The 13822-nt window shown below is 31.7% G+C and overlaps 2 protein-coding genes across 4 annotated transcripts in view; one reads left to right on the top strand and one right to left on the bottom strand.

Annotated features, from left to right (window-relative positions):
• The window catches only part of LOC148612520 (uncharacterized), a 34518-nt gene extending 30403 nt beyond the window's left edge, over positions 1 to 4115 (top strand). For all 3 annotated transcript variants that reach the window (XM_088594054.1, XM_088594053.1, XM_088594052.1), the window contains 3 exons: positions 5 to 131; positions 1411 to 1544; positions 2035 to 4115. In XM_088594054.1, coding sequence (XP_088450180.1) covers positions 5 to 131; positions 1411 to 1544; positions 2035 to 2475 — 702 coding nt within the window. In that variant the 3' untranslated portion in view covers positions 2476 to 4115. The remainder of the gene's footprint in view (positions 1 to 4; positions 132 to 1410; positions 1545 to 2034) is intronic.
• A 1093-nt stretch (positions 4116 to 5208) lies between these two features.
• LOC148612519 (DNA repair protein XRCC2-like) lies at positions 5209 to 13711 on the bottom strand. The gene is made up of 2 exons (XM_088594051.1): positions 13621 to 13711; positions 5209 to 6943 (listed from the first exon to the last, which is right to left on the bottom strand). The coding sequence occupies exons 1-2, from the start codon at positions 13654 to 13656 to the stop codon at positions 6104 to 6106; spliced, it is 876 nt and encodes a 291-aa protein (XP_088450177.1). The 5' UTR covers positions 13657 to 13711; the 3' UTR covers positions 5209 to 6103.
• Positions 13712 to 13822: the final 111 nt, after the last annotated feature.

Here is a 13822-nt window from a genome sequence, read left to right as displayed (position 1 = left end):
TAAGGATACTAAGGAAGAACAGCAACAGAAAAGTGACCAAAAGGATAAACCCAAACAAGAGAAGAAAGTTCCTTTACCAGAAGATGCTGATGATTACATCATACCAGATTTTGACCCCAAGACACCTATTGGTAAGATTTTTTAAATAATGATTTATAGATAATAACACATTATCAAGTAAATACAATAGATAATGTTGGCTAGAACCCAGTGTATTTACAGTATCTCCATTATTTACCTTAGAAAATATGTAACATATGCTTATTACATGATTGTAAAGTACCTGAAAACACATCTTTGTTATACATGTTTTTTTTCAAGATGTGTTTTTGATCTATATGAAAAATTTATGATGAACGTTTGTTTTGGAATGAAGAATGAACTCATGAAAATTTTGTAAATTAAATTCATATAATAATTTCAAGTTTTCCATGTGACCTTGCATGTAGAATAAGTATAGTTTTGGTGTGATTTTTTAAAACCTATACATTTGTGTTTTTGTATGTACTAAAACACATATTTATCCATACCGCTTCTACAAACCAGTGTTTTGAAACATATGAGTTTATATTATATTAATGAGTCATTATGAAAAATTATTTTTTTTAAATAGTTGATTATACTGTGATATGATTTTATAGTTGTAAAACCTGTTGTATTTTATAATCCCATTCAAATTTCTTAACTCAAATCTTGTATCCCAATTGATGGATTGATCTCAAATTTGATGTGTTGATTTATATAGATAGGGCACTTATTGCAAGTGTTTTTGTTTGATCTCCAATATCAACTTCCTGTACCAGTGGAGTTAGCCTAACAACACATGACGATATATATTTTTTACATTGCTGATTTGTTGATTTCAATTCACGATACATTACTTATCAGTTCAATTTATGTTTTAACATTTATTTTCTATGACTATAAAGAAAGTGCATTGACTGGTAATAAAGAAATTAAATGTTTTCATTAGCAATGATTGCATTGATTATTGTTTGGTTTTCTTTGTATAAAAAATCACGCTGTGAATTCAACAAAAGGGTTTATTGTCAAGGATAAAAAATAAGGTTTCAGTAGTTAAGCTTGAGAAACTAAGTGTTACTAAGTAAGTAGTTGATTATTATATTTTAACAATTAAACGTGCTAAGGTTTCTTGTGATAGTTTGTATGCATCAAGTGCAGAAGATTGTGCCTTGACACATGTAAGTAGCACTCCACATAAGAATCATGCAAAGTGCGATTCATGGTTGGAAAGCATGCATATGTTGGTCTGTTTTATTGATCAAATGTTCTTGGCCTTAGATACATAAAATATCTACCATAACATTATACCGTAATCAATCAATCAATTATATTTCTATGATCAATACTGTGAAACGTAAAACAAATTTGATTATTGTCTTATTTCAGGTCAGAACTATGTTGTACAGGTGTCTGGTTATTTCTGTAAATTGTGCCATAAGTTTTACACTACTGAGTCAGCTGCCAGGACAGGTCACTGTCAGAGTAAACAACATTATGATAAGTTCCATTCTCTTATGATGGTCAGTATAACATTTCTAAGCGTAATGGTAATTAAGGAAAAGTCATTGTGAGATTCAGGCAGAATTTGTCAAATTTGGCATTTGGCTGTTGAAAACACCTCAATCTGTCAATCATTCAATGAGTGTTTTTTTTTCAATTGATTAAAAAGTTATGGGTTTAATATCTGTGTTTATGCAATATTTCTGACAGACTGTTCCAGGGATCAGTTGGTCAAGGTCACATGTCATCTTTGCTCTAAAACTAAAACTTGTCATAGCTTTATAGAGACACTAGCCTGACCAGAACCTTGATAATCATATGTCAAGTTTGTTTTAATTATTCATAATAGGCAACTGATGAAAATGAAAGTCTGATAACATTATAAAAGGCAAATTTACAACTATGTAAGGTTTAGCATTAAATGATACTCCTATTGTTTCCCTATAACACAGCTTCTCATCCAAGTGAAACGTTTTCTTGTGTGGTCATACGTATATATTTAAATTTTAGAACAAACTAATGTCCAAAGCATTGAGTAAGAATGCAGATGAAGAGAAAAAAGTGATAAAACAGGAAGACAGTAAAGATAAAACAGAAGCCACAACAGAGAAAAACACAGACGTTCAATCACAGCCAGAAATGAAAACTGAGGAAGCTAAATCTCTTCAGAAGGAAACTGATGATAAACAACAATCATCTGTGAATGGAGCAGCAAAGCAAGAAACAGATGCAAAAAAGAAAGAAGAGACTGTAAATACCGATACTAATAATGAACAAGAAGCAACAGAGGAAAACATGGAGACCGATGTTAATAATACAGAAGAAACTGATGAAACTAAGACAGAAGAACCACTGGCTAAGTCAGCTGGAGAAGAAACAGTGACTGCTTCTCCCCCTAAAAATAAGGCTGTTAAACGAGTAGCTCAGAGAGCAAGACGGGGCAGAAAATAAGATTTTAGGATTTATGTAGTGATTATTGTTGAAAATAACAGTGTGAATTGTTGGAAGTTTGTTTTTTCATCATAGAAAGAAATGTCATGACAGGTAGAAGTGTTTATTTATAGGTTGAAATTCCTGGTAACTGTTTCAAAATAGCCAGCTGCCATGTATTACGCATGGATACGTACTTTATGACAGTTACTTCCAGGAATGGATTGTTTTCCATTTTAATGGCATTTTTAACATATTTCTTAATTGACTGGAAATACTAAAAATGATGGCATTTGCGAGTGTAATACCGTATTGAATGTAATGTTGCAGATACAATAATACATGTACAAACAATATTAGTTTGGAACAACTTGACTTTGCGGATATAATAATACATGTACAAACAATATTAGTTTGGAACAACTTGACTGGAAGTGTTTCTATCATCACATCTCTCCCTATGAGGATGAGTGACTGTGGTGCTCTCTGTCTTGTTTTAAAAACTGCAATTGTTCTTTATACATTGTCAGAGCAAAGTCAAGAATTTTATGTAAAAAAGGGGGTCTTTTTTTTCCATTGGAAAAGTATCTTATAGAAAGTTATGGATATTTATAACATTTATGATTTTTTTTTATTTTGCTGTGAATAAGAATGCATCATTAAAGAAAAAAACATTATTATTAAACATGAATTATTTCAAAGGTTGATATTTTACTACTAAATGATGGAACTGTACTAGTTTTGTTTTTATGAGTTTTTATATACCAGTGTTATTATTTGGCTGGGCTGCACTCTGGGAAAATATCTTCTTGACATTTTTTCAGCAATTATAAATCACAATCACTAGATAATTGGTATACAATTTCAGTATGGGGTCCCATATCACGGGATGGGATTTCAGGTCACCATCTATTGCACTTCTACTACCTGTTTTCATCAACCTGGCTGTTTCTGTCTTTTGACCCATTTTTATTGAATGTACTGTTATTTTGTGGGTTATTAAGTATGTTAATTTCATTTCAGATTTCATCATAATTTATGCAATGAATAGATAAAAATGGTCCTTTATTAAACATTGCTTCTCCATAATATGCTTTCTTAACTGTCATATTTAGTGTTAACTTGATAAACATTGTACTAGCTTCACTTAATGTTGACATTGTTTGTGTATTTACAAATGCTGACATTGCTTGTGTATTTACAGGGGGCTTTCTATTGCATAATAAACATACAGGTATTCTATGAACATTTTGTCAGAAAATTGGATCTTAATTTAAGATTGGTACAGAATATGTTTTCCATTGAATCAAAATTTCTAATAACATGTTAGTATGAAGGACAGAGAGAAATCATTTGAATTTTTGTGATTGAGGGGGATCAATTATTTTTTGTTCAGGATTTTTGTCTAGACTATTTTGTCCATTAGATTTGTAAAGTATAAATTGTTCATCCTATTTTTTTTTTTCATTTTGAATACTAGTCGTGCTTTTTTATTTCAAATTTGATCAAAACACAACTTAAAATGAATGGTTTCTCTCTGTCATTTTTTTCCCTTGAATCACTGATTGTTGAAATCCAATATTGTTATGACTGGATACATGAGCATACATGTGTCATATTTTGTATTGATACATTGAATTCAATAAATGTACACACATATATTGGCTTGTTTCATTTGAATTTAGTCTCTTAAGTCTGACAGATTGCCTGGACTGTTGAGGCTTCTTACAATTATTTCTGGACACATTGAGTGGGTGATAGTGTATATTTGAATCATCTTGTCTTTGTCCATCCAAATTTCATTACAATCATCTGAACTCCCACGGGATGGATTGATTTCTATTTTGGTACGTTACTTTATATAGATGGGGCAATTAGAGAGATAGATCTGGGGTATTTAAAGGAACAAAACTCTAACAAATCATTGGAACATTTGCGTAAAGTATTTAACATTAATCTCATGTAAGCATAAAAATAACTTGGATTGATTTCATTCCATTTCAAATGAATGCTAGATAGGCTTTGGTGAAATTGATTATGATACAAACATATCACTGATATCAAGAGTTATGTCCCCTACCCAAGGTCTACTTTAAGTTGTTTGACATCAATGTTGTGTTTTATAGGATTTTACTACCTTTTACTGTATTGATTGATCAACAGAACATTGATCACAAAAATGATGACTGCCATTGGATGGAGATGAATCAAAATACTGCTGAAAGAGTAATCAAGGGAACCAAGGTTATAGCGGTAATCAAAAGAATGTAATCCAGGGACAAAGACCAGACATGGAAAAGAGACATACACGACAAAGAACATAAAGTAACTAAAATAATACATACAAAGTAGCAGTTGCAAATGAGCAACTCGAATTTCACTAAAGACTGGGTGCATGGACCAGGTGCACCTGTTGGGTAGGCGTCCTCTGCTTTCTAGAAACACCTGAAGAGTTGCTCATAAAAAGTAAACTTGTTCTGTAAAAACATATCCCATATTGGTGTCAACAAACATAAAGATGAAGTACTAATACTGAAGATACGAACCTGGGGAAATTCCTGGACAAAACAATTTTGGTATGTGGCTTTATATAGATAGGACATATGTTTTAAGTGACTTTGGTTGCTGTCCAATATCAGCCTTCCTGTTACATGGTATTGCCACACTACAGATGGTACACATAATACAGACACTCGATGAGTGGATAGAATTTTGTACATCATTCTGTCCATCTGAATTTTGTCAAATTACCTTGACTACCACTGGATGAATTTATATCAAATTTGGTATGTGGCCTTTCCCAAAATGTTGCTGAAAATTGTACTTAACCTGTATTTTATGGTGTAAAGAACTCTGCAAAGTTTCCAAAAAATTATTTGATCCTTTCTCAAATTATCGTCTGGAAATCTTCAGGGACAGACGAACAATCACAATTTTTCAGAGGGTATCACATAATATTGCACCAGTTTGTGTAGTGGGGTTTAAAAAGCAAAAGCAAAAGAGAATTCTTCAAACCATTTGATCAAAATCTAAAATATTACAACACCATATGAAGACAGACAGCGGTACATTTCATTAATAAGACTAAAGTAACATTGAATGTAGCAGCTTCACATTGATCTACTTGTATTGTAAACCCTCCTTTTTTCACTGATTCTTTTTAATGAACATATTTGCTGGTACACACGTACATGCATTAGTTTTCATGTTATTTGAAAATTGATTGCTGTTAATAAGCTTGTTAATCAGTACATGTATAAAAATTGATTTTTTTTTAAAAGGGAGGGTTCCAGAAAAAAAGGGTGATTTCAGGCTATTATTTGCTCATTTTTGCATAAATTTTGCAAGAAATTAACAAAATTTTCTTGTAAAAAGGTTTTCTGGTTCCACTACTGTGCAATTATTATGGAGATTATTGCCATTTATGATCTAGAGACACAATTATGATATATTGCAACTAAGAATATCCTAGCATCAATAATGTAAACATATTCACATAAAAATCAACTGTCTACAAAAAAAAAAGAACAGCGCCATACCATTTTACAACAGAAATTTGTTTTCATGCAGTCCAAAAAAAAAAAAAAAACAAAATTAATTTTTGTGAATCAAGGGATAAGATACCGCTTTGTACAGACAACAATAAACTTCATTTAATAAATTTTAAACCTGAATCATCAATAACAAAACTAACATCCACATTTAAGGTAGAACAATAAATACTAAAAGACGTAGGCTGTTTGCTAAATATAAATCGGTGCTTCACAAATTTGTGCCATGGTTTACAGAGATATTCAGCGTGGTCATCTTTCAGAACTTTTCTGGCATGTGGAGAAGGACAATCGTCTTCATTTTCTCTTTTTGTCTTTTTAAAGTTGACAGCCTTGGTTGCAAATAACACTAAGCTGTAACTATTGACAAGTTTGGTTACTTGTTCAACAATAAGTTTCATATTTTTTTCTTGTGCCTGTATATTTTCTCCTCCATTGCAACGATCTAGCCAATAATATGTCGAGACAGAATCTATCATCAGCACTGCAATATCTGGATTATTTGAGACAACTGTTTCTAAACTATGCAAAGTCATCAGGAAGTGGAAGCTACTTGTACAACGGATAATAATCAGTTTCCTGAGGCTTTCTTTCACAAGCTCTTCAATATCATCTGAGGAAACCTTTGAACCAATGACTGTTTTATCTCCACAATCAACACAATTTGTCATTCTCTTCTCTATTAAGTTAACCAACCTCAAAATCTGAAACTTGTAATCTGTGTCTATAAATATAATGCTAGCATCAGCTCCTTTCAGATTGTATCCTTTCCATTCACTGGGTAAAATCACAGAGGTTATCAAAGTTAATAGAAACTCTGTTTTCCCAGTCCCTTCAGTTCCATATAATTCAAAAACATCACACGGATTAGGTCCATCCTGGAATATAGTTGAATTTACTGCTTTAATACTGGGTCTGTTGCCTAATCTAGCAAGTAACTAAAACAAAAGATGAAAAAGTATCTGTAGAACTTCATTACATTATTACTACTCAATATACCATTTAAAATATATTTCATACATTCATTGCAGTCAGCTTTTAATGGTACATGTACATGTAGTCGGTGCATTTAACAACTATCCTTATGCATGAGTCTAGTAAAAATATTGAACGCCTAAAAACTCAAGAATAATAGCTGAAATTTAATGGTTCAGGTTTGAAGCTTGAGAAGATTTTGAACAACTAAAATATACACTACATGTACAATATATGACAGTTTTACTGTTAACAAAAAAGGGAAAAAGTGTCCTTTTCTGGGGTTTTTATGTAGCGGATTCATGCCTGGAATTTCCCTACTGTTTTTGAACACTACACAAAAATAAAGTCCAGATGTAATTCCTTTTATATAATTCAATATATCTTTTATAACCTGTAAATATGTTTCTGGCATTTATTCATCTCAATAATATTCTATTATTTCTGCAACTAAAATTTAGATCTAGTGTTAAAATGAACTGAAGATTTCTGGGACTCCACAATGGATGTTTAGTTATAAATTAGCATGCATGGAGTGAAGTTCTTGTATTAATGTGCCAAGAAGCATAAATGTGCTAATCATGTTCCATACAATACAATTATCAGTCAAAATCTCTATCCTACATGTATCATCAATATTTTATAATAAATAAACAGGAAGTGAAGACAAGTGGTTCTGACCAAGCAAAATTGACAGGAAAATTCAAAATGATAAAAAGTGTCTGTTTAGAAAATTTTCATATGTTGATCAAGGATATTTTTTTCATAAGCTGAAATTAGTTCAATTTGAGTATAAATACAGTGTAAGATAATACTCTGTTGAAATATATGTACTTCTGAATGTGGTTGCAAATGTATGATTATAGTTTTATTTTACATCATGTAATCTTTTAAATTTTGTTCATGCTACAATTTTCACAAGAATCAAAAACCCCAAGGGCTAATAGCACTTTGATTTAGTTATATTTTTCATAGATAAAAAAAATTATTGGTATCTTGATTTTCCATACATGTTGTACACAAACATGAGCTAAACATAAATTATTGTTTTCTAACAGAGTGAATTGAGGGAGCAACCATTTGATTCCAAAGAACCAGGATTAAAATAAAACATCTGGGATTCTTTGTTTGGTTGCAGTTGTCCGAGTTACAGCCCTTGAACTTTGAAAATTTTTCCGAAATAAACGTTTTTGGCACTTTTTTTCTAAAGACTTGGAGATATTGGGCTGAATTTGGGTATGCGAGTCTATCCTGATGAATTACAGATCAAGTATAGATTTCATTCTGCTTCGCTGATTTTTGTCCAAGTTATGGCCCTTGAATTCACCAAAATTTAAGTTTACCACACCTTTTTTTAAACGCTTGAAGATATTGAGCTGATTTTTCGTAATGTGAGTCTACCTTGATGGGTTACAGATCAAGTTTACATTTTGTTCTGCTTTGCTGATTTTTTCCAGAGTTACCAACTTTCAATGTTACAAGCTAAAACAAAATTTCAGTTTTGCATGCTTTTTTCTGAAGAAAACCTTTTAACATTATCGCTATGTGACAATATGTTAATAAAACAAAAGATCGGGTAATTATTCATTCAGTTTGTTAAGGAATTTGAAACCTAATCTGGACAACTATTATTCATTTAGATTGGTATGGAATTTGAAACCTAATCTGGACAACCATTATTCATTTAGACTGGTATGGAATTTGAAACCTAATCTGTCCAATTGTCTGTGCATAAAATGTTGCAAAGCTGCATCTGTTAAACGGATTTGAACATCTTTCTTGTCTTTGTGCATATTCCTTCTTCTGTTTCAAAATCAAGGTCATTTCCTCAGTTTGTCATTTATACTTGATGATCCAAGGTAGTATTTGAGTCAGTGATTTAAACAGCCAGTGGGGGACTATGTATTGTTTTGCAATACTCTCAGAATGCTTGTTTTCTTCTACAGTTATTAGTGTCTCAAAAGAAACTTTGTTGAGACAGGGGATAAAATCAAGTTACATTATCCACATGATCAAAGAAAATTAAGAACCCATTTTGAATTTAAGTAGGAGTCTTTGTTAAGAATCATGCAAATTTTGTAATATGTGATACACCCCAAAAAAGGCTATACATTTTTATTTCTGTTATTAACTTGCTTTTAAGGTCTGTACTACTGAGAACTACCTATCCTTGGAAACATTTGAAAACATCAAATTCTTGCTAAGAATTTGAGAATAGAATCAGGTCGCTATGAACTTAAGAATAACTTATATTAGGAAAATTAGATTGTATTCAAAATTGTAATACATGTATAAGTAATGTGAAGACAAACTCCATTTTATATTTGAATGCTATATATATGTATATAATAATTCAAAGAGTAATCAAGGGAACCAAGGTTATAGCGGTAATCAAAAGAATGTAAAATCCAGGGACAAAGACCAGACACAGAAAACAGACATACACAACAAAGAACATAAAGTAACTAAAATCATACATAGAGAGTCTTTGAACACTTTCAAAGGAGGGAAGTATGACACAGGTAACAGGTATATAGCCTTGAGATCCCTAAATATAGAAATACCAACTTTATTTAAAACAATAACAAATATATGTAAATACTTGAGTACTCTGAAACCATAAAAAAACATGCTAGAGTTAACTGAAAAGAACAGTACATCTGCATATTTCATATGATATTCCAGTTTGCATACATTGTAATAGTTATCTCTTCTTTTCCAGCAGACTCAAGCTTTTTCTCAAGGGCCCTATAACTAAGTCAAATAAAACTAGAGGCTCTCAGTCATTGGGATCCAAATTTTGAGAATGGGTCATTTTTAATGATCTTTATAATTTTAATGGACCATTCATTAACATTCTTTGTAAAAAATTCTGATTTTAATGGGAAATTATCAGCAGGAATGTGATAAAAATGCATATGGCTCCCTCTAATCCCAATCACTGAGCTCTAAAAAGCCTGAATCGCTAACCTGGTTCGATAATCGATATTCTATTTTTGTAAAAGTGGCCATGCTTTTTCTTGGATAAAAATTCCTAATGTTCATACATGTACCTAAGAAACAATCAGATCAATTTTTATTAACTTCTGCTCAGTAGTTTCTGAAGAAATTTTTTTAAAAAGAAATAACATTAAAAATAGCCAAAAAAAAAAAAAAGAAACATCGAAAAAGGCAGTAACTCCAACATGGCTTAACAGATTAACACAAAAATGTGACCATAGGTAGAAATCATCATGCTGAACACTTTTACCAAATGTCAAAATTTGGCTAAACCTATTAGGTTAACAGTTTTGGATATATATATGTGAAAAACTTCTGTCTGACCCATATGTTCTATTTTTAGTAATGGTGGCCAAGTTTTTCAACAAATCAAAAATCCTCACATCAGTTTTATGCAGAACACCTACCAGAACAATTGGTCTGGTAGATATTTAGAAGAAATAACATCAAAAATTGCTAAAAAAAATGTTTAAAAAATGGGGCAATAACTCCAACATGTCTTAACAGATTAGGTCTCACCACTTCCAGGGGCAGGGGATAGTGGCAACTTGATACAGTTTCAATCTACGTATAAGTTAAACAATTTAAATAAACCAATTTTTATGGGTTCCAAATTCATATCTAACAAAATTGGGGATTTTGCCTGAATGTACTTCAGTATCTTATTTTGGAAGTTTTAAAATTAAGCATTTAAGGTAAAAGCTTAACCCTGAACCTAAAACATGTTTTAATTTCTTTTACTTTCATGAAATTCTGTAGAAACATGATATCTCAGCTCACTTATTACACCAGTTACACCATAGAGTACAATAATATTAATAGATTAACCAGAAAAAAACCTACAGTGTATGCACAGAATGACACTTTTATTGAACTTTACTATCCCTAGCCCCATGGTCAAATGGTCACCCCCTATATAGTACCAAAGCACACTGAATCTAGATCTGTGCATTGTAAGAGCATAATCTGTGTGTATGTTGATAAAAAGATGTCAAAATTAAGTTTAGAAAGTGTACTTTTAAATCATATTTTTACTTTACTACAAAAGTGTATGAATATGAGCAAATTGACACATGTGAATAATATTGGTCCATGCTGTCAGTTAGCAGAAAAGGTGAAACTTTGAAAATTACTTTTTTAACATGTAAAGTAATGGGAACGTTAGAAGTAGTTAGTGAGACCTCAACAAGAAACTTGACCACAGATAGATCATTTTGAACATTTTTACTTCATCAGAATTAGGCTTAATCTACTGTAATAATTTTGGATATATACATGTACATGTGTGCCAAAAACTCTCTGACCCAGAAGTTCTATTTTTAGTAACAGTGGCCATGTTTTTCAACAAACTAAAAATTCTCACATTATGGAGATTAGGCTTCACATCACAAGAAGCAAAATGCACCTATAAAATGTACGGAAATGTTTTTCCTTGCAGAAACTGTATAATTTTTTTACATAAGATGAGAACTTTTTTCACAGCACTATGAGGAACAGGGGTAATTTTTGCATAGGACTATTTTTGTGTACGCTCATTGGTTGAATTGGTGATCTGTAACCTAGATGAGCTTAATAATTAGTACAAATACAAAAATGTAGTTAGTACATGTAATACAAGTATGTTTTCGTTTTTTTTAAGATAATTTAAAAAATCTTTAGATTCTCTAAGATGCAAATAAAACTCTTTTTAATGAATATTCAGTAATTAGACAATACGAGCATAAAATTTTGTTAATGATTTTATATGAAAATAGAGGTTTATAAATAAATATCATTACAAATTTATTTTTCAAGTAAAAGAGTTATAAATCCACATTCAAAGTATGAATTATTTTATCTGAATGAAATATTTTACAGAACCAAAATTGGATATACATGTAATATAACAAAGTTATAAAGTTAAGAAAACAGAGATTCTAATCATGAAATTGTCTTTTGTTCATTTAGTTGTTTATTTGCCAATCACTTCGACACTTAACAATATGCAAATTAGCGAATGTGAACTATCCTATAATTAAACCATAAGCAATAAAAGTATTTAATTTTTTCTTGATTCCTGGAAAACTTTTATAAAAGATATTTTATATTTCCTCCTATCAAAGAGTTAATTATAGAAGGATTCACATATCATAATTCATGGCAATATCTCACTTGGTGAGATTCAGTACACTAGCCACAGCTACTTGCTGCCTATACTGCTATTACTAGTCAATACTTCAAACACCATATTTTGTCAACAATTGGAGTCAAAATTAGGTCACATAAAACATTGGTATCACAAAAACCGGGAAAGCTACAGCTATAATCATCCTTATATACATGTATACCCTCAGACCATTTTTTATCATTTAAAACAAATTTTATGATGATTGTTTGGATTTTGAAGGAGTTAGAATTTTAATTTAGGAGGGAATACCTTTCTCGAGTGTGTGACTCTGGCCGCCACTTTTTTTATTATCAACAGTTGGTCAAATAAAAATGTTGATATCAAGAAAGAATGGGAGGCTACAGCTATAAAATATCTTATATACACCCTCAGACTATTTTTGTTAAATTTAAAACAAATTTTATAAAGATCGTTCGTGTTTTGAAGAAGGAGTTTGAATTTTGATTTAAAAGGGGAAAACTGTCCTCGAGGGCATGACTTTGGCTGCCATTTTTTAAAAAGTCAAAAGTAGTTCAAGTAAAAACATTGATAACAGGAAGGAAGGTGAAACTACAGCTATAAAACTCTTCATATTCAACCTCGGACCATTTCTGATCAATTTGAAACAATTTTATGATGATAGTTCGGGTTTTGAAGGAATTTTAAATGACGAGAGAAACCACCCTTGAAAGTGGGGGGGGGGGGGGGTGGTACACAGTCAGGAGTCAAGGCATATAAAAATCAGTAAAGCAGGTAAAGTTCCTGCTATATAACTCCTTATATACACCCTCATACCATTTCCAATCAATCTTTAGGAAATTTTATGACTTATGACGATAGATCGGGTTTGGAAAAAGGAGTTTGAATATTTAATTAAGAGGGAAGACCATCTTCAAAAGGTGGGATCAGGTTGAAAATTTGATAACAGATTAGGGTCACAAATCAAGGTATTGATCAAAACAAAACATTGAAAAAGTCTGGATGCAACTTGAGGTGGGATATTTTTTTTTCAATTCATATGGGTCAGAATACCTACATTATTGTAATGAAATGTTGAAGCGATGGAAATCATTTGTCATTAACAGGGCAAGCTCAGCATTAACAAAATGTGTTGGTAGCCTCGCCCCATACAACATATTAATTATCATACTATGTAATACTGTGAAAGATTCTAATCCTTGCTCCTATATACGTGAGGATGGGGATATTGGGGTTACAAGTGTAGGAATCAATGAGGTGGGGAACCTTGGTTGAAAGGGGAAACCATAACCAGGGTAAAATGAAAGGGGCTGAAATCGGTGGTCGGGAGGGTGGGAGGTGGTGATCTAGGGGGAGGGAAGCAGGGATGAAGTACATGTATACTCCCTCTGTCCACCCTCATTATGCCTAATATAAAGCCCTTCCCCATAAAAATCAAATGGGGAATAGAGCATACATTTCTAGTCATGTATGACAAAAATCTATTTTGTTTGCAGTCTAAATATAAGAATAAACCTGTGCACCGGTTTCAACTTTAGCCCCCATTTTCATTCATATTTATGGTATTGAATTTCCCACGGTTACCGCATACATCATCATAATAAAGTGTGCAAAGTTTTTCTAAGTCTATCTACTGTGAAATATAGGTATCATTCTAAAATAACGTCTGCTAGGAATTGAATATTTGTAACTCCATAAAATACTCAAGAATTCAATA

This window comes from Perna viridis, chromosome 7, assembly GCF_037379345.1.
Source record: "Perna viridis isolate PV_CMFRI_1.1 ecotype Kerala chromosome 7, ASM3737934v1, whole genome shotgun sequence".
NCBI classification, from domain to species: Eukaryota; Metazoa; Mollusca; class Bivalvia; order Mytilida; family Mytilidae; genus Perna; species Perna viridis.
Note: the sequence above shows the minus strand (reverse complement) of the source record. Positions and strands in the feature narration are given on the sequence as shown.

Coding starts and splice junctions, on each gene's coding strand:
- LOC148612519 (XM_088594051.1), bottom strand. CDS start 13,656: ATGAAAATGGGGGCTAAAGTTGAAACCGGTGCACAG. Junction 6,944..13,620: donor AAGTTGAAACCGGTGCACAG/GTTTATTCTTAT, acceptor CTTTTGTTTTAG/TTACTTGCTAGATTAGGCAA.